This window comes from Mirounga angustirostris, unplaced genomic scaffold (assembly GCF_029215605.1).
Source record: "Mirounga angustirostris isolate CCGP_5_RB_7025 unplaced genomic scaffold, mMirAng1.0.hap1 SCAF_1, whole genome shotgun sequence".
NCBI lineage: Eukaryota > Metazoa > Chordata > Mammalia > Carnivora > Phocidae > Mirounga > Mirounga angustirostris.
The window spans coordinates 9,675,243-9,695,571 of NW_026991709.1; the positions used below are offsets into that span (position 1 = coordinate 9,675,243).

The 20,329-nt window shown below is 48.3% G+C and overlaps 1 protein-coding gene across 2 annotated transcripts in view; it reads right to left on the reverse strand.

Annotated features, from left to right (window-relative positions):
* The window catches only part of DOP1B (DOP1 leucine zipper like protein B), a 97,187-nt gene that overhangs the window by 49,893 nt on the left and 26,965 nt on the right, over positions 1-20,329 (reverse strand). For both annotated transcript variants that reach the window (XM_064579040.1, XM_064579045.1), the window contains exons 2-10: positions 19,024-19,205; positions 18,463-18,633; positions 12,953-13,142; positions 9,941-10,039; positions 9,296-9,419; positions 7,504-7,613; positions 7,130-7,244; positions 3,362-3,482; positions 1,090-1,209 (exon numbers count right to left, since the gene is read on the reverse strand). In XM_064579040.1, the coding sequence (XP_064435110.1) occupies positions 1,090-1,209; positions 3,362-3,482; positions 7,130-7,244; positions 7,504-7,613; positions 9,296-9,419; positions 9,941-10,039; positions 12,953-13,142; positions 18,463-18,633; positions 19,024-19,205 (1,232 nt within the window). The remainder of the gene's footprint in view (positions 1-1,089; positions 1,210-3,361; positions 3,483-7,129; positions 7,245-7,503; positions 7,614-9,295; positions 9,420-9,940; positions 10,040-12,952; positions 13,143-18,462; positions 18,634-19,023; positions 19,206-20,329) is intronic.

Here is a 20,329-nt window from a genome sequence, read left to right on the forward strand (position 1 = left end):
GCTCTAGAGGACACAGGGGAGCACGGTGGGAGCGGCTAGGAGGTCAGGCATTCCTGGGTTCCCGTCTCGGCTGGCCGCCACTAATTTCCTGGGCAATGCCACACGAGGGACCTCCTGTCGCTGGGCTCCGGCTTTCTTTTTTTAAAGATTTTATTTATTTATTTGACAGAGACAGACACAGTGAGAGAGGGAACACAAGCAGGGAGAGTGGGAGAGGGAGAAGCAGGCTCCCCACCAAGCAGGGAGCCCAATGCGGGGCTCCATCCCAGGACCCTGGGATCATGACCTGAGCCAAAGGCAGATGCTTAACGACTGAGCCACCCAGGCGCCCCTGGGCTCCGGCTTTCTTATGTGATCCAAGTGCCTACTTCTCTTTGGGGTGTCCGGAGGAGCTAATGAGTATGCCAGAGGAGAGCCCACAGCAAACAGTAAGTAAAGCTTCTACTGAGTTGCTAGGTAGGGGAAGAACAGTGACAGCAAGGAAGTCTGACCGTGTGACTTAGGACAAGACAGGGTCTGAGAGATTACACTATCCCTCTCGCTGTGGGGAGAGGGGCCTGGGAGAGGCTTGCAGGGAAGCACTCGGCTCCCCAGAGGGGCCACCGTCCATGACGGCAAGGTGGTGCAAGTCACTGACCAGATGAACGGTGACATAAAGCTGATCAGGGCAGCTTAAGACATTAATGCTTTTATCTGACCAGTGATACAAAAATTTCAGTAAGAATTTAAGAAGACTGATGATTTTAAAACCACTCACTCTAGTCACAGAACCATAGAACTCAGCCCCTTTAAACAGATGAGCCTCCAGGAGCGCTGTGTGAAGGAGATATATTTGGTCACTGTAACTAGAAAATGCAGAGGGTTTTCTCTAGTTAGAATTAATAAGTAAAAAAGCTCCAGAATTATGGGGCAGAGATTACCTGAACTTTCTTAATGGCAATGTTTTTATTCTACTACAATTTAAAGGGAATTCTTTTCCATCGTGTGCTCAGCAGAGACCACCCAACATGAGCCACAGTAAGCAGCTATGAAAGCATGAAAGCTTCCACTCCTTCCTAAACATTCCATAATCCTGAACTGGATACTTACCTAAAGCAGTCCTCAAAACACCTGGTCATATAGTCCCAGAGAAAGTCTGTGCTGAGGGAAGTGATCAGCAAATTCACCGTTTTAACAATCTCAGAGGCATTTCTGTTTTCTTTTATTGAACTGTAAAGGAAGGTGGATGCTCATGAATAGATGTATGAGAAACCCTCTATCATAAGAACACATGTCTGAAAAACTGTAATTCGTTTATTTATTTCTAGAGAGATGGACAAATCCCAACAAAGATAAAAATGTTACTGGTCTGATATAGGAGAGAGTTTGCATAACGCCATCCTTAACAGTATTTGTATTGATACGTCCTCTAAGAAATAAGTGTAAGAGCTAATGTGAAAAGAATCTGGTATAGAAAACCAGTTTAGTCCAACTGTGAGTCCTTAGATACCCTGTTGGTGAAATAACATGGTACACCCATTTGGGCATGAAATTTGGCTAAAATTTAAATGTGTGTCTTCTATGACTCAGGAAATTTATTCATACCCATTTGGGCATGAAATTTATTCTAGGGATTTCTCCTACAGAAGTCCTTGTACAGGCACACAAGGATGTATGCATGAGGATACCACTGCAACGTCATTTAAAAATACTGAAAAAGTAGAAGCCACCTGACAGCCAATCAACAGGGGATTGGTCAGTCAGGATTTATTTAAGTAAGTGATAAATCCTTACTGAGGAACCTAAGGCAACGTTATGTTCCAGTGCAGAAGACAGGAGAGCTACTCACAACTTGCATTTAAAAAAAACAGGCAACTAAATAGCTAATGTAATTCCATCTTTATATATTATTTGTTTATTTGACAGAGAGAGACACAGCAAGAGAGGGAACACAAGCAGGGGGAGCGGGAGAGGGAGAGGCAGGCCTCCCACAGAGCGGGGAGGCCGATGCGGGGCTCGATCCCAGGACCCTGGGACCACGACCTGAGCCGAAGGCAGACGCTTAACACACTCTGCCACCCAGTCGCCCCTAAATACTATCTTTTAAAGATTTATTTACTCATTTGGGAGACAGCACGTGCGTGTGCGCGAGTTGGGGGAGGGGAAGAGGAAGAGACTCTCAAGCAGACTCCCCACTGACTCTGGAGCCCAACACAGGGCTTGATCCCATGACCCTGAGATCATGACCTGAGCCGAAATCAAGAGCTGGACGGACACTTAACTGACTCAGCCACCTAGACTCCCCTGTAATTCCATCTTTAAAAAAATATATATTTTTTGTATGCATTCAAAGTCTGGAAAGAAATAAAAATGTTTTGTTTTTCTCTCAAGGGAGGTGGGATTGTGGGTGATATCTTTTTTCTTGATACCTTCAAATATCAGTATATTCCACAAAGAGCATGTATTACTTTTGTATTCAGAAAAGTAGTAATTCTGGGAGAAAGAACAAACATTCTGGGAGAAAAAAAGCACACATTCAGAACTCTTGGTACATTTACAATTAAGAAGCCAGAGAAATCTTCAAATAGATTTGTATTTTCAATATACCCAATGCCAATTCGGGCAGAAGGAAATTACATGAAGAATAAAGTAAAAAGGAAGAGACTATTATCTTAAAAGGAACAAAAGCAAGGGGTGCTGGGTGGCTCAGTCGGTTAAGCGTCTGCCTTCGGCTCAGGTCATGATCCCAGGGTCCTGGGATCAAGCCCCGTGTGGGACTCCCTGCTCCACAGGGAGCCTGCTTCTCCCTCAACTCTTCCTCCCCACCCCACCACCAATCTCTCTAATAAATAAAATCTGAAAAAAAAATAACAAGAACAAAACCCAGGGTTGAGAGATAACTACATGCTCCAAGGCAACATGTCTGCTGTGTCCTGAACCCCACCTGCTCTGCCTTTGGGGTCCTGCAGCACATGTCCTTGGGGTGCCCCTGGCGGGCTCTCCCTTCTGCCACTGGACCCTGGCTCCACGTCCTGACCTGCCCCCTGCCCCCACCGTCCTCCCTGTAAGTCACCACATGGGCACACCAGATCCAGTTGCCCTTCAATGGCTTTCACACCTGCTCAGTAAACATGGTTTGTACAGCCCGGGCTGGGCAGAGACCAGCTCAAATGCCTTTGAAACTCTTCACAGTCTGCAACAGGAAACAGGCCGTTCGTGATGACTGACTCAAGAGCATCTGTAATCTTCATGAGTGGTGTGATCCCTTGCATGCCCGCTTTCTCTAGCGCCACACAACTTCTAATAAACATAAGGAGATGAGACTCGCGCCGTTAGAGAGGGGGAAGAAGCGCAAAGCTGGGGGCCAAACCCAAACCCATACCTTATTAGCGAGTTTCCACTCTGGGTATAGCTAAGTTTAAGTTCAGAGCCAAGAGCGTCTCTGCAGTAAGAATAAAAGGCCCGGATGACTTCGAGAAACAAATTCCCAACCACTCGAGGCCCTGCAATTAAAAAGAAAATGGTCAGAGATGAATAATCCATATTTAAATCAATAAATCACATATGCGTGAAACAGAAAGAGTAACTATACACACAATTTTATTGTCTAAAATGCTCAGAAACTTTAGTTTGACAATGACAACTTTACTGGGGGAATAACATCCATTAAAATGGTCAATTTTTTTTTTTTTTTTTTAGATTTTATTTGAGAAAGCGAGAATGAGAGAGAGAGAACACATGAGAAGGGGAAGGGTCAGAGGGAGAAGCAGACTCCCTGCTAAGCAGGGAGCCCGATGCGGGACTCGATCCCGGGGCTCCAGGATCATGACCTGAGCCGAAGGCAGTCACCTAACCAACTGAGCCACCCAGGCGCCCCTAAAATGGCCAATATTTTTGTAGCACTTACCACGTGCTGGACACTGTTCTAAACATTTTGTATCTGTTACCTTATTTACTCCTTAAGTAGCCATATGACCAGGTATTACGTTGTTGTACTGACTACAGATAAGGGGATGGGGACTGAGAGGCCAAGGAACTACTCCAAGCCAGACTCTGTCCGGGGGAGCCAAGAGGTATGCTCAGTGTGCACAAGTGTGTATAAACTGCTTGGCCAGAGACACTACTCAGCATAAATACCAATGGAGTAGGGCAATTTTCCTATTTTACATTCTTTTAAATTTTTTTTACATTTTTTATTTTTTTATTTTAGAGAGAGAGTGAGTGAGCGGGGGGGTGGGAGGGACACAGAGAGAAACCCAAGCAGACTCTACACCAAGTGTGAGCCCAACGTGGAGCTCAATCTCATGACCCTGGGATTGCAACCTGAGCCAAAACCAAGAGTCAGACACTTAACCAACTGCCCCACCCCGGCGCCCCTATTTTTTATTTTATTTTTTTAAGTAATCTCTACACCCAGCATGGGGCTCGAACTCATGACTCTGAGATCAAGAGTCGCATGCTCCATTGACTGAGCCAGCCAGGTGCCCCTCTAAATTCTTTTAATCAAATGAGCTAGAACCCCACAAAAGAAATACCACCACTCCTGAAAGGCTTATTAAATGGCACAAAAGAACATAACCAGCTGCAGGTTAGGGAAGCATTCCTGCCGATTAGGCAGGTGGAAGGCAGGTAGACATTTCCGCTCCACACACAGCAGCCATCAGTCAGGGAAGAGAGTGACTTCTCACCCATGTGTACAAAGGGATGAAAACAGGATCGATTCAGAGGAAATGAAAGCTCTGTCAATATATCCGTGTTAAAAAGCAAAGATGGATCCAATCTTTTATGCTTCTTTTTCATAAAAACAGAGGATGTGCCTCTGAGAAAACTTTTTCCACAATAAGCCCCACGTATATCTTATCTGTAGTATAAGAATGCTGAATGCTTTTTACAAATGAAGGCAAGTTTGTTGCCATGATTGAAGGAGAAAATGAGGCAGTGGTTGAAGCCTGATAGCAAAAGAATGACTGCCCTGGGCCTTCTAGCTCTACTTCTGTATGATCCACTCCTCTGCCTCTCAAGTACATCCTCCCTGGAGACAGATAGAAATTTTAGACCAAATTAACAGACAGAAAACTTAGACTGCTAGATCGGGCAGAAGCCTGCCACTCACCCCCTTCTGGAAATGACGGCGGGGGGCCCAAGCTGACAGCAACATTTCACTTGGGTCACCCAGGTGCAGGGTCGAGACATAAAACACCCATCCTTCAAAATGCGGTTACGTTTTTGCTCTGGATATTTCCCCAAGTTATGCAGGAAGCTCCCCATACACTTATATAGCTCACTTCATTTTTTAGCCCAAATCATGATTTTTCCAAGCTGCAGTCACTCCACACAAAGAGGAAAATCTACTGGAGCCATCGCTGGTTGAGGTAGCAGGGGAGGGGAAGGATGGGGGGAAGGGCACAGGGCAGCTTCAGGTGGCACTTAAGGCCAGAGCTTGGAGGGACAAATGCTTCACGCTTTGACTTTGGTTAAGAGCAGTAGGAGCGTACATGTCATGGGATACAAGGTCATCTGTGTTACATGACCGAGCATCTCGGGTATGGTGGGTCTGCGTGCAATCGGGTAAGCAGCTGTGTCCTGTCAGAGAGCTTAGGCTCTAGAGTCAAACCGACCACATTTTAATCTCAGCTCCTGGGCAGAGGTTTGCCAGAGTAGCAAATCACTTACTCTTGCTCAATCTTAATTTTTCCATCTGTAAGATGGGAACAGTGAGGAAACCCACTTCAGGGTTGTTGGAGGCAAGGAGGTATATATGGAGATGTACATTAGATGACGTGTACAAATCACTTCACACAAAAAAATTGCTCAAAAAATGTCAGCTGTTATTATTAACAACAGTAAAAACACATGAGGACCTCAGAGTGTCCCTTCCATACAACTTGACTGGATGCCTTTTTTTCCCTTTGCATCCCTAGGGCCTAGCATCGTCCCTGCTCCATGCCTGCCCCTGAGTGAATAAATGAAGGGTCTCCACCCCCCACCCCAAGACCAGAGGAAGAAGGGACCTCAATAATGCCCTCGATTCTTGTTCTCTGCAAACAGCTACCAGGCAGTGTGCAAATCCTGAGCGCTCAGATGACAACATCAAACTTGAAATCCCAGGGCACCTGGGTGGCTCAGTCGGTTAAGCATCTGCCTTCAGCTCAGGTCATGATCCCGGGGTCCTGGGATCGAGCCCCACGTTGTCGGGCTCCCTGCTCAGCGAGGAGTCTGCTTCTCCCTCTCCCTCTGCCCCTCCCCCCACCTGTGCTCTCCTGCTCTCTCAAATAAATAAAATCTTTAAAAACAAACAAACAACAATAATTAACAAAAAATCCCTTGAAATCCCATGGAGAAGATGGGGACCCCATTATGGTGTTCAAGTGATTAGATGTTAAGATCTTTTTTTTTAAGATTTTATTTATTTATTTGACAGAGAGAGAAAGCACAGGCAGGGGGGAGTGACAGGCAGAGGGAGAGGGAGAAGCAGGCTCCCTGTTGAGCAGGGAGCCCGATGCGGGGCTCGATCCCAGGACCCCGGGATCATGACCTGAGCTGAAGGCAGACGCCTAACTGACTGAGCCACCCGAGTGCCTTGGATATTAAGATCTTACTGTGAATGGATATCGGAGCTATTTCTATTCTTTAAGCAAGGGAGAGAAGGTCATTTTTTTTAGCTGACACTCACAGGACCACAGTGTGTTAACAGGGGACCCTTCAGGAACCGGAGTCTAGTTCAACCCCGTTCAGTTGGCAGAGGAACAGACTGAGGCCCACATGGCGGAAGTGGCTTGCCCCAGGTCACAAGGCAAAAAGATGGAGGAGGGTCTCCTACCCTACCCCCTTGAAAATAAAATCAAAGCTCATGTGAAGCCTGATACTTGACTGAAGAAACATTCTCACAAAGCCAGTACGGCATGTGCTCTGTAGGTGCATACACAGATGTGCACAGGAGGAGCTCAAAGGTATTTTTCTAACGAAAGTGTTCACATTATTGTGCAAAACTTTTAAGTGGTGCCTAGATAGGATAACTGAACACATGACTGAAGTACTTCAAGATCTGGAAACTCCGATGATGGAATTACATTCAAAATAACGTGTTGACTGTGTCTCACACAGGCCATCCACAGTGGGCCCATGATGGCGACCGCACTTTGCACATTACCTATTTCCGGCTTGTCGAGCAGACTGACGAGGACGCGGAATGGCTTCAGGTACGCGTGGTGGCGTTCCTCTATGTTGGCATCTGAGAACTTCTGGTGCAGTATTTCAGCTAGACCCTGTTTTTTATTTTTTTAAAGCCACAGATCAGGATACTGTACATAGCACAGTTTGACATTATTAGTTGTTCTACTTGTAAATACGTTGGGACAGAGAGAAAACCAGTCACACAGCACGGAATGAGCACACAGAAGGTTTCCCCACTGTGGATCCAGGGCATGCCCCATGTCTGCTTTGAGGCCCTGCCCATCAATCCACTGAGGAATCATGATCAGGAATGTTCTGATTGGGATCTACTTTCCAGAAAGGCTCCTTTACCTCAACTAAAAGATCCTTGGAATATTTTTCAAAAAAATACGAGGACTGGTCTTCGTAAGAATTTGAGAGTTCAGATTCTGGCACAATGGTATTTCCTTTAATATCTGAACCTATAAAAGAACAAGGACCATGAGCTGTTAACAAGATCTACAGTTTTAAAAAAGGTACATAATATTGTGCAAACGTCTCATGCTCCAGCATTTTTAAAAATAGAATTCCTCCAACAGAAAACCAAATTCCAATCTGGCAAGACTAAGTCACATTTTCTGCTGACAAAAATGTGGTGTACTAAGGATTCCACCTCAACAGGCATCAATTTAGTTTGTCCTGAGAATTCACCCTCAGTGTTTTGACAAGTCTGATTACAAGGATCTAATGGAACGAGGATCAGTTTTAAAAACCAGTGTTTGTACGGCAGTATATAAAATCAAGCTGTTCTCACCTATATGCCCTTATTTTGAGCCCTGGCTAAGTCTGTGAGGTCTTCGGGACAAGGGGAGGCAACTCATGGTACAAGGAGAGAGCGTGGACTCTGGGGCTGAGGCTAATAGGTCGGACCCAGCACTGAACTTGGATCCTGGGTCCTCTCTATACACAGCCAAGTCAAGGCCAACTAGGATGGAGCTAGGCATTTAGCAAAATCATCCTTTTGATAAAAATGCTTAAAGAGCCTGTAAATATTCTTCTTGAAATTCTTCATAAGCTTCCATGCAATGGATTCTGGAAGTTCTGTAACCAGGGAGAAGAGAGGAAAGAAAGGGTTCAGAGAACTTTCTGACTTTGGTGTGAGAAGACCTCTATGTTGAGGGTTATAAAAGTGGTGAAGCAGAGGATTTTTTAGGGCAGTGAGACTGCTCTACATGGATGTGTCATGGTGGACGCATGTCCTTACACATCTGTCTACACCCACAGAGAGCACACCAGCAGGAACGAGCCCTGATGGAAACCACGGAGTCTGGGCGATGACGTGCCAGCGCCGGTTCATTGACTGTGACAAATGTGCCACCCGGGTGGGGGGAGGGGCACCTGGGGGAAGATGGGAACTCTCTGCACCTTCCTCTTAGTTTTGATGTGAACCTAAAACTGCTCTAAAAAAAAAAAGAGTCTAAAAAAAAAAAAAGCTATGGAAACCTTTCATGTCGCTTGGTATACCACTTCTGCTCAGGTACATGAACATGGGAATTTATAAAATTCAGAAAGTGCTAGCCTCCTAGCCCTGTGGTTTCCTGGACTCTTGTCCCTGTGAAGCCTTCCAACCAACCGTCAGGGGCTCTCTTCCTACAAGTTTACAGGCTGTCCGCAGAAACACAAGCCTGGGTTCTCAAGCTCTTCCCTTAAGTTATCCAAATGTCTTACAAAACTTTATGTCAATGCCACAAACATTCTCATCCATACCAAACCATCTTTTACACAAACTCTGTAACATTTGCGGGTCTTCTCTCAAACCCCCAAACCGATGAGACTTCTTTATAGCAACAAGCTTCTACTTGAATAAGGTTTAGCTACAATTTTTTCTGTAGTACTTCAAGCTTCTTAAAATGGAGTTCAATACTCAATATTCAATAAATATCCCACTTATTTATGTCCCTGTTTTTAACTGTAATACCTGCAACATAACCAAAGCTACAGTGTAGGCAGAACTCCACTGACTGGGCCATATTCAGTCAGCATGTTATCTTTCCATATCTTATAATTCAGAAACTTATCACAAAGATTGAAACTTGTTCCACAAATCAGCACTAAAAGGTTTCACGTTAACTTTGACTTTCACTTATTGGATACTGCTCAGTACCTAGTAACCACGCATAAAGTCTTCTGTTCAGAGACATGTCTCTCCTCAGTAGGGTCTGGGTGGCTGCTGACAGGATCTGCACGATGTCAGATCTGAGCAGGGGAATGGCTCGCTCACTGGAATCCTATTGGAGGACAGAGAACACTTTACTGCAAAGGGATGATGAAGTAGATTACTGGCTTTCTGACCCGTGGCCCCTCCTACCAGTCTACAAAGTTCTCTCTTAAAAAGGTCATTCTCAAAAGGAGTTGGTTCTCCACAATGCCCACAGACAGAAGCCATTCAGTTTTTGCTATGGAAACATCATCCTCACAAAAAGGAACAAGGATCTTTTTTTTTTTTTTTAAAGATTTTATTTATTTATTTGAGAGAGAGAGAGAGCATGAGGGGGGGAGGGTCAGAGGGAGAAGCAGACTTCCCACTGAGCAGGGAGCCCGATGCAGGACTCGATCCGGGGACTCCAGGATCATGACCTGAGCTGAAGGCAGTCACTTAACCAACTGAGCCACCCAGGCGCCCAAGGAACAAGGATCTTTAACTGGCTAAAAGCAAACTGAGATCTGCCAACTGCCTGAGGTCTATCCCACCTGCTCCACGTCCTCAGGAAATACCAGTGACTTCCCTGGAAGAACACAAACGACTTACCAGACAGGTATAAAATGGAAAGAAGAACAGAACGATTTCTAGGTTATTTCTTTGCACCAGGACATTTGAGTCCAACAGTGAGGCACACAGAGACTTTACCTGTAAATGATAAAACAGCATGAACATTTCACTCCCAAGACATTTAGCAGCATTTGCAGGCTACTGTTTAGTCGTAAAAATGAAACTAACTTTTCCTGGGAATCTTGAAACCACTGTGTGAAATCCTGCGGAACAGATCAGTAAGGCGTAAATGTGGGAAATGTGGGTTCTAGCCCTAGAAGCTGGGGGGGCAGTGTGTGTTGGAGGAGGTCAGACAAGACGTGACCTGGCTGACCTGTGCAGCTGGAGGTGCCTCACCTCCCCGGTCCTGGAATGTGCATTCTGCTTGCCCCCCCTGCTCCGGAGGTCCCCGAGGGACACAGCCTTGAGACAGATGTGGCATTGAGAACACCTGCACAGTATATGTGACTGAGCCCAGTTAAGGCCTCTACGTAAACTTTTAAGATTTGGCAGGTGGGTACTGTATTGTATGGATGGAGGCCTCTGGGATCTGTCCTGCATAACCGACCACCCTGACCTGCACGGTACGCAGGCAGGTTAAGGAATGTTGTGTGTGAGATTCGTGCTGCAGAGGTGACCTCAGGAGCCTGCTTAGTGGACATTAGCTGGCCTCCAGGTCAGAACTGGCCCTTTTGGTCTGGACGCCAAGAGCTATGAAATTTGCCTTGCAGGCCCTCCTGCTCCAGGCTGGGCTGGGCCCCCGGAATGGAATCCAGGCAGGGAGGCGAGCACACCCAGCCCAGGCTCCTTGAAGATGTAAAGACATGATAACATAGGAATGCAGTTCGCACCAAACTGCACGTAGGTGAATAATTGTTTAACTTCAGACCTCATCATTTGCTCTATAAATACAGCCCTATGGGGATGGTCAGTCTCAGTGAGAGGAGGACGCTCCGCCTAGGCCTCTCCATCGGGACTCCAGCCTGGCTGTCTCCATGGGGTTTCCCCAGCTAGTGAGGCTGGATGTTGTAAGTACCCGATTTGATGAAACTCTGTCTTATTCTCTTTTACTGCTTACTATTGCCCTCATCTATACACAGATTTCCCTTTTCTTCTGTTTTGATTAGATTTTTATAATACCAAAAAAAGTGTTTTTTCCCCTTCAAAACAGAGTACAGCTGCTGTGAATCTTTTCTTAAGAACAGACGTGAGATCTACTGGACCTGTGGCCACCCAAGACAAGCCTCATAAGTTCCCTTGCTTACTAAACTGTCCACCTACCAATCTGGAGTGGCTTGCCTCTCTCTTTGGTCTCTCCCTGCCCGCTGCATACACGGGCCAGTTTCGGGTGACACCCAGAAGCTCCCAAGGAGGCTGTTAACTAATAGTGTGACATCGGAGAGTCGGTCAGCTGCAGCCCTCGCATGTTCCATCTGAGAGCTGGAGAGGCTTGGACCAGAGGGTCAGGTTCTAAGACCTCAAATTCTATGATCCTAGAAAGGAATGTCTTTAGGTTCCAATAGGGACTTCTGGCTAACCTAAAACTCCAAAGACATTCCGTTAAATGGATTCCAAACCAATTCGATACATATTTTGTGTGTCTTTTCCAAATATAGATACACGTGATACAGAAGAGCCATAAGAGAAATGCTAATAAAAAGCTACGAGACTTCAGAAGAGGGGAGGGAGAGATCATTCAACTGGGGAAAACAACACAACTCTGTGGGAAGGCTGAGCTGGAAGGACAGGGAGGATATGCATGGAGGTCATCGAGAAGGGATGGGGAGTGAGTGCAAGGAGCAAGGAGCAAGGAGGTGGCATCACAGACCTACTGGGCAGTCCATTTGGGAGCGCAGAAGGTCTGAAGGGAGGGCAAGGCATTGGTGGGTTGGGAGTGGACTTACAATACTCTCAAGTTTGGACTTTATCTGTAGGCAAGAGGAATCCAGGTATTTTTCAAGCACAGTATAGGTATAAGCAAAGCTATGCTTTAGCAAAGAGCTAAGAGCGATCAAAAAAGCCTGGATGGGCAGAGGATGGGATGGGGAGGAGCGAGTTGGAAAATTATGGCAAGGTCCAAGCAAGCATCAGAAGCTGAAGGAAGCAGGGCAGTGAAAATGGAGACACACAAGGTTTACCACTAGGTGGCGACAGACTGCAGGCCATTAGACAAGCTGTAAGTTGGGGAGAAGAGAAAGATCCGGAAGGGTCATAATAAGAGACGGCCTTGCCAGGGAAGAAAGGAGCCCTCCGAAGGGCCTGGGGATGGATATCCGAAGAACTCTGACAATCTTGGCTTGAGAGCAGCCAGAGGAGAGGACGACATTGAGAGACTGAGACCGGAGGAGGGAGCCTGATGAGCAGACGGTGGGGGGGCGGCGGGGGGAGGGCAGTGAGACACAGGCCAGGGAGGAAGCAAGGTTCTAGCTAAAGCAGGAGACTCTGCGAGGCCCCTGGAGCGCTGCTAACAGCTAACTGTACCACTGAAGCCTGGGGGGGGGGGGGGGCTCCAGAAGCTCCAGAAGGGCCCTCTTTAGGTGCAGATATGTATTTGAATATGTAAATCGTTAATGCATATGTGAAAAACCACCACCACCGTCCTGGGGTTCATCCTGCGTACTGACGCCTCCTGTCTTTTTTTTTTTTTTTTCAAGATTTTATTTATTGATTTGACAGAGAGAACGAGCAAGAACACAAGCAGGAGGAGTGGGAGAGGGAGAAGCAGGCCTCCCGCAGAGCAGGGAGCCCAATGCGGGGCTCGATCCCAGGACCCCAGGATCATGACCCGAGCCGAAGGCAGACGCTTAACGACTGAGCCACCCAGGCGCCCCTGACGCCTCCTGTCTTGCTCAGCAGCAGAGCACACATACTCTGACGCCTGGAACACCTCCGTTTCCCTGCTGCTCACACGATGTCCCTTTGCAGCCCCAGCTGACAACCTGTGCATGAGGAAGCCGGCCCCGCCTGCCCCACTCTGCCCCCCTCTGCCCCCCTGATGAGCAAAGCACCCACCGTGAGCTGGTAATCTGTCCCCAGCATGTACTTCTGCTCCTTGCCCGGGCAGTCCCTGCTGATGTGGCCCACCACAAAGAGTGAGGCGGGAAGGCGGATGGCCGGGCTCACCAGGACGCTCCCCCAAAGGGCAGCATAAAACACCTCTTTGCCGACCACCAGGGACAGCCTCAGGAGCAGAGCGTCTGTCCTGTGGATAAGAGATACAGACTGTAAAGGCTCGGTCCCAGCAGCCACCGCTTGCTCAGCCTCCCCCCGCCCCCCCGTGGAACCCCATTTCCTCATCCTTCTGAGTGGCGGCCATCTCTTGCCTTTCTGTTCCGTCCACCTGCCGGCAGTCACTGAAACGGAGTTTGCTAAGACAAACATGTCCCCGAGACGTATGGCTTCTTGGCCAACAGGAAGTGTCTGACCAGTTGTGTCTGTGGATCTGCAGGAAGGGCCGTTCCACTGCCACAAAGGGACGAGCGGATCAGCCTCAAGAGGTTGGTGCAACTGACTGGAGACTTAAGTAATGATAAAGATCCCCCCACTTGAGCACAGCCAGGGGACATCTGACTTAGAAACACTGGGGATAAAATTTGCCTGGGCCTCCCACTTGACACAAATTCCACAAAGCCTGTCACTCTGCCCACAGTGCGCCCCTATGTTGACTTCCGCTCTGGAACGTTCTGCTGATGCCTGACATTTCTTTGTCCCTTATCTCTATCTGGGTCTCTCTCCCCTGACACGCCATCAGCAACTTCACGTCCGTCCTTTAAGAGAAGCAGCGTCATCAGCAGGTCTGGGTTTGTTTTTTCCACGGATACTGCCCAAGGCCAGGCCCCCCGCCTCTGTTCCGTGGCCCGCGTGCAGCTGACTAGGGCACCTGCCCTGTCAACAATGGAAACGGCTTTGCTAGGCCGATGAGAGCAGCTGTCAATAAAACAGCAGAGGCAAATTCCCACAAGGGGATTTCATTGAATGAGTGGACGGACTCAAAATCCAAAAGCATTCCACTCCTCGCGTCTCCTATTTGCAAAGAAGACACACAAATATCACAGAAGGAGTAGCCCAGTGTGATGCAATGGGCTACCCAGCTTCCTGGAGTCAGGCCCCTGTCGTCCAAATCCCGTGTCTGCCTCCTGGCAGTGGTCCCTAGGACGAATGTACATGTTAGCTGTCAGCTAGGAGATACAGAAGAGAGAGGGAGACGTTCTGAGCAGGGCTGGAGAGTCTCGTGTAAAATCCTGCATGGGCGAACAGAGTCAGCACTTGGGCCCCGCCGCCTGCCGTGACCACCGGGTCTGCGTCCTTAGCATCCAGAGGATCACCGGCCACACAGGTAGCGCTCAAAACCACTGTGAAATGAATGCCAGCCCCGCCCTTCTATTACGACTCAAATCGTCTTCAGCTTACTTTTCAATAATCAGTTCAGGGTATACAAAGACTTTTCATACCAAAAATTATCTACTACCTTTTTTTTTTTAAGATTTGAGAGAGCAAGAAAGCTCATGCACGCACATGAAGGGGGAGGGGCAGAGGGAGAGAGAGAGAGAGAATCTCAAGCAGACTCCCCACTGAGCGAGGTGCCCAACACAGGGCTCGATCCCACGACCCTGAGATCATGACCTGAGCCAAAATAAGGAGTCAGATGCTTAACCGACTGAGCCACCCAGGTGCCCCTACTACCTTTTTATATTAACAGCGAATTTTGTTCTCTTTAAAGCTAGTCTGAACTTTTTTGTCTCACAAAATATGTGATTTTTACTGTGCAAATGATGTACAGTATCATCTTTATAGAAAAACAAAACTGAAGAGGTATGAGTAACAGCCAAATGTTTAGGAAAAGCACACAGAAGAGTTTAGTGGCTAAAGATACCGACTGATCTCCTATTGAGGCTGAGCAAACAAATACAGCTTATCTTGCCCAGCTCTGAAAATACCGCAGCAAAGGCCGCAATTTGAGGCAGAAGCATGGTGCAGCAGGTGGGGCGGATGGGTCACTGTCCCCTGGGCAGACAGGATGTCCCCAAGCTAGGCAGATTCCTACAGTAGGAGATTAATTGAGAAAGCCCCTGGGAGTGCTCCCCTTTCCCTAGGATCCCTCTCAGGGGAAGACTGACGCTTAGATAAAACCCGTCACAAACACTGCAATGTACACACTGATATCACGTTCCCCTTTGCTCAGAACAGTGTATTCCCAAAGTCAGTTGCACGGAACGCTGGCCACGAGCTGGTCCACAGACAAGAAATCTGGGTAATGCCGCCTCAGCTATCCCGTCTTCAATATTCAGAGTGCGCCAGCTAGTTTTCTTTATTAAAGAAATGCAGCTTAAGTCTCATTTTATCCTAAAAAAATTAATAGATATTAAAAACTTAAACGATGCCATGGTTCACAAAAGGGCAATTATGACAAGCCTTGGCTATGGAGCGCACAGTGAAGAACAAGATAACTAGGTTAAGAGGCAGGTAACTCTCTACTAAATAAGAATCACTCCCATCATCTCAGATGTGAAATTCCAAAATTAGCACACACATTTGAGAGCCCAGGACTTGCAATCTTTTCTATTCAGAATCAACCAGCAACCTCCAAACCCTTCCTACTTCCATCCCTCCTGCCTCACGCTGGCTGGTGCGCTCATGCCTCCTACAAACACCAGATCACTCGCACGACACCCACACGCTCTCCTCTATTCGATGGACAGCAAGTGACACAGACCGCTTGCCATGAACCCCAAGCCTTTCCCAACTTTGGCCATGTAGCCCCTTGCCTAGTGGATGGTCCTGGAAAGCCAGGCTGTCACAAGAGCAAAAGAGCTTGGGGCACGAGCATCTGAAGGAGCACAACAGTGACAACAGCGTCCTGCACCACCACAGGTCAGGTCCATGTCCAGAGGGGTAAAAAAAATCCTAGAACCAGCAGAGCTCACCGTGGTGCCTGGAATCAACCAAAAGAGAGGTCAATAAATGTGTTTCCAGGCGCCTGGGTGGCTCAGTCAGTTAAGCGTCCAACTCTTGATTTTAGCTCAGCTCATGATCTCATGTCATGAGACTGAGCCCCAAGTTGGGCTCCATGCTCAGCAGGGAGTCTGCTTGAGATTCTCTCTCTCCCTCTCCCTTTGTCCCTCCCCCTGCTCGCTTGCACGCTCTCTCTCTAAAATAAATAATCTTAAAAATATATACATATGTTTCAACTACTATTTAAATGGGGCTCTCTTAACCCTGACACGATGGACTTTGGGCCAGATAAGCCTTCGTCGTGGGGACAATCATGTCGCTGCAGGACGTTGAGCGCTAGACGCCAGTAGCACCCTCTCTACCCTGTGGTAACAGCCAGAAGAATGATGCCAAACTTCCCTGGGGGATACAGATCAGCCCAGCTGAGAACCGCGGACTCACATTTCTGCTTGCTTACAGACCTCTGCAAATAGTCACCTTTCCCCCAAATCCTCAGAAGAGGAGTCTGGTACTTTGTCCACACTACTCCTGCTTTCTCGGTGCAGCAAAACGCAGCTGTGAAGCTACTTCATGGGCACTTGAAAGAAGAAAATCTGGCCAGGAGTAATTCGCAGGCACACAAGGATTAGAAAGCCAGGGTGAAGCGTTAGTCCTAACACTGGCCAGAGTTCCACGGACAAGCACAAGCCAGGAACAGTCTGCGCCTCCAGGGAATTCGTGAGTCACCCGGCCTGCAGAGGCCCCAGCCTAACTCAGCCCTCTGCATTTGCTGCCAACGGGGACATCAGGACCCTCCCCTTCAGCCCCCACCCCTCCCTTTCTTGTTCCTGCACAGTGTTTGCTGTGGGTGTCTGCCTCGGCTCCTGAGCACTTAGGGGAAGAAAGAGTTGCCGACTTCTCTCAAACTAACATGGATACAGAGACCCAAGACTCTGGTGCAGTCATCCCAATTACTGTGCCCACACACACCCACTCAGAGATTCTAGAACCCTCGACCAGCATCCACCTCAGAGAGCTGATAACGAATGGCTTTGGGGTGCTGCAGACCCTGGGCCTGGTTTTCTCTCATGGCTCCATCTACTCAGTGATTCATGCAGCTCTACTCAGCTCTTGGTTCGATGTCAAGAAATCACACCAAAAAAATCCATGTTAAGCAACTTTAGCAGATGTTCAAATGAACCCTCATTGATCAACTAAGAGAATGCACAAAAACACCCCAACTATTTACACTCTTCTGGTGTGATTCATTCTTACAAATAAAAAAAAAACAAAACTGCAATACATTTTGGGAACTGATGTGTTCATCTGTCAGATGATGGAAAAAACATTTATATACACTGTGATACACGGATCTGTTTGGGAAACATGAATGGGCCAGAACTTCTAGAAAGAGCCTGGGATAGATCTGGGAAGGGTCCTCTCGCTGACTTTTAAATGACCTTCTGCTCATTCCCTCCACACACCTACCAATCTTGCATATGGCCACAGGCTTAAAATAGTCCCGACACAGACTCTGCCTCCTAAGGAAGTAGATCCTACCGACCTGACCCACTGCAAAGGTGGACTCTTCACTGGGAAGTGGGAAGCCACCACCTGTTCTATGTGAAAGTTTGAAATGTTTGAAGTGCAAATTTTTGGTTAGGTTTGTCAAATTCTACTACAGATGCTCATGACTTAAATGTACCCTTGGTCACTGGCCACAATCCCTCAAACCATTCTAATTATTTGGTTTCTCTGAGTTTAGGGGAGCACTCCAAACAGACCTTGAATTGATTCCTTGATTCCACCCCAGCCCCCCACATTCCACCCCCAGTCACAGCCAACGTGACAAAGGCGGTGTGGCTGGGGCCTCTGGTGTGGGGGAAATGTGAGCAGTGTGTGGTGTAATCAAATGGAAACTTTTGCAAGCACAGAGGTTTCTAAACCTCCCAGTCAGGCTGCACATGGGCTCTTAAAGCAGGTCCTATTAACAGAGGTTAATCACAGCGATCACTCAGAATGGTTAATATGACAGGAGTGAACTCTTAATGTAATGATTCCCCAGGGAAACAGGATACTGTGTATACCCAATAGTCTGGATGGATTTATGCTTTCTTCTGCTCCTAAGCATGACCAAAAAGAACCCCTGCATGAACTTTTATGCATATGGGCTTTACAAATTTCCCCAAAGTGCTGCTGAAATTTGTCAAGCCATTCTGCTTAGCATCGCCTTTGCGTGCCCCAGCCATCAATGAAGCATGGCTCTGCTTCGACCGAGAAGCAGCCTAGTGTAACGGGAGGAAAGCAGGCTTCGGAATCTGACCTATGTGGCTTAGGATCCCAGCTCTGCCACTCACTGACCATGGGACTCTGGGAAACCTTCTCACTTTCTGACTCTCACCTGTGACTGCAGGCAATTCCTGCAGTATTTGGTCAAGCAGAGACCTGCACAGCAATGTCAAGCATCACCCCGACTTCTGCATCTTTCCCTGCCGTGCAGACCCCTGCACCTCCCTCCCCGCTTCTCCCAAAGCGGCAGCATCACACACAAGCTACAGAACCGTCAGCACGTCCGTGAGGATGAGACCCACCTGTCGTAGATCTCAGAGCCCTCCTCCAGGCCGGGCAGCAGGCCCACAATGAAGGCCTGGAGACTGGGCAGGAGCAGCTTCTGCAGTGGGAGAAAGTACTTCTCATACAGGCCGAGCAGCACGGGCCTCACCGACATGGCCGCGTTTGCCAGAAGAGGAAACAAGCCACAGCTTTGGAAAAGAAGACGGGGAGAGGAGGGACAAATGAGACACCGAATCAGAAGTTTGCAACAATCACCCAGCCACAGGGAGTTTTCAAAAGCAGCCAGCCAGCCGTTTACACTGGGGCTGTAGACGCTTGCTCATCACGGGACGGTCCCAACGTACCGTCCGGCAAAGAGCAGGCACCTAGACAGGAGGTCCGTCACAGTCAGACTTCGAACACACTTAAAAAAAGGCCTGGGAGGGTGCGTTCCCGACGTAAGCACTGGTTATCTCCTGCTGGCATCTTTACGATGAATTGCTGGTCACCACTCCCCATTTTGTCATTTTCTCATCTTATGAACCGAAATGCGGATTATTCAGGTAATAAGAATGTGATATGGTAGGAAGCTACTATACCTGTATAGGAACAAATCCTTGGCCAGCCATTTGGTCCCCACAATTTTGAAGATAATCTCATAGGTTTCTAGGGCTTTTAGGTGCACACCACTGGGCAAAGCAGGATGCAAGCACTGAGCTAACCTCTTGCTGATAATGAGCCGTCTCGGCAATAAGGAATACCTCAGGTTACTCTGAAGGGCCTGGAAAACAAGAGTGAAAACATGAGGAGGAAGGGAGCGACATTTACCATGTAAAGTAAATCTTTCAGGGCCAGGAAGACACGAGCAGATGCAAAAGGAAGACAGAGGGCCTGCGTGGGGAACACCGGGGGGCCATGAGCCAGGGTCCAGGGACATGGGTATCAGCGAAGCCCCTAGCAATGCTGGAGATGAGGCAGGGATCAGAATCAAGAGCAAGAGAGACCCTGTCACCATAAGACCAACTCCTCGGTCACACATGGAAACCCGGGTACCAGTGAGGGCTCCAGTCCACACCCTTGGCTAAGCAGAACATAGACTATATCGGGCTGGAGGTGGGGGCGGTGGACTCGACCCTCATCCCTAAGAAGACCCTTGTCTGTGTGCTGGGGAAGCCCTTGGCATCTTCCCGGGAAGAAGAGGTCTGAATTATCCCCATCATTCTCCTAGCTCAGCTTCGCAGGCAGGTGGCTCTGAGTGAGGGGTCACCCCAGAAGAAACGGGGGGAGCACACCTCTAGCCCATGACTCCTGGCATCTTCAGCAGTTGGTGATCCTGCTGGGTGGGAAGGACCCACGTCCCACAGGAGAAACGCCCCACTCTGCTCGGGTGCAGCAACAGGATTCCTGGGCCAGGCCTCTGCCGGCTGGACACAGATCCTGTCTGCGCTAAAGCAGCCTGGGTATTTGTGGTAGCTGAGGAACACGGTCAGGAGTGTGAGCGGATCACTGCCGTTCTGCACAGCCTCGAGTGACCACGGGCAGAGTGCTGTGGCTGGGTGGCTCCTCATGACTCAGTCTTATAATACAAAGTGTCTGTAGTTATGGAACAAGCCACAAATATTTGCTCAAAGCCTACAGGGTGAAGTCCACGCTTCTTAAAAAGCCACTCAAAGGCCTCCATAGCATGACTCCTGCCTGCTTTGCCTCCCCCTCCCCCATCCATCTCTTAATACTTCCGCTTCAAACTTTGTAGCAACACAGATCCATTTGTGGTTCCCGCCTGCCCCTCTGCCCAACCTCCTTCCTGTGCACCTGGCTAATTTTCCTCACGTGAGACTTAGCGTCCCCTTTCCTGGAGGCAGAATGGTCCCCGCCCTGGCAGGGCACCCCATCCTGCGTGTTTAG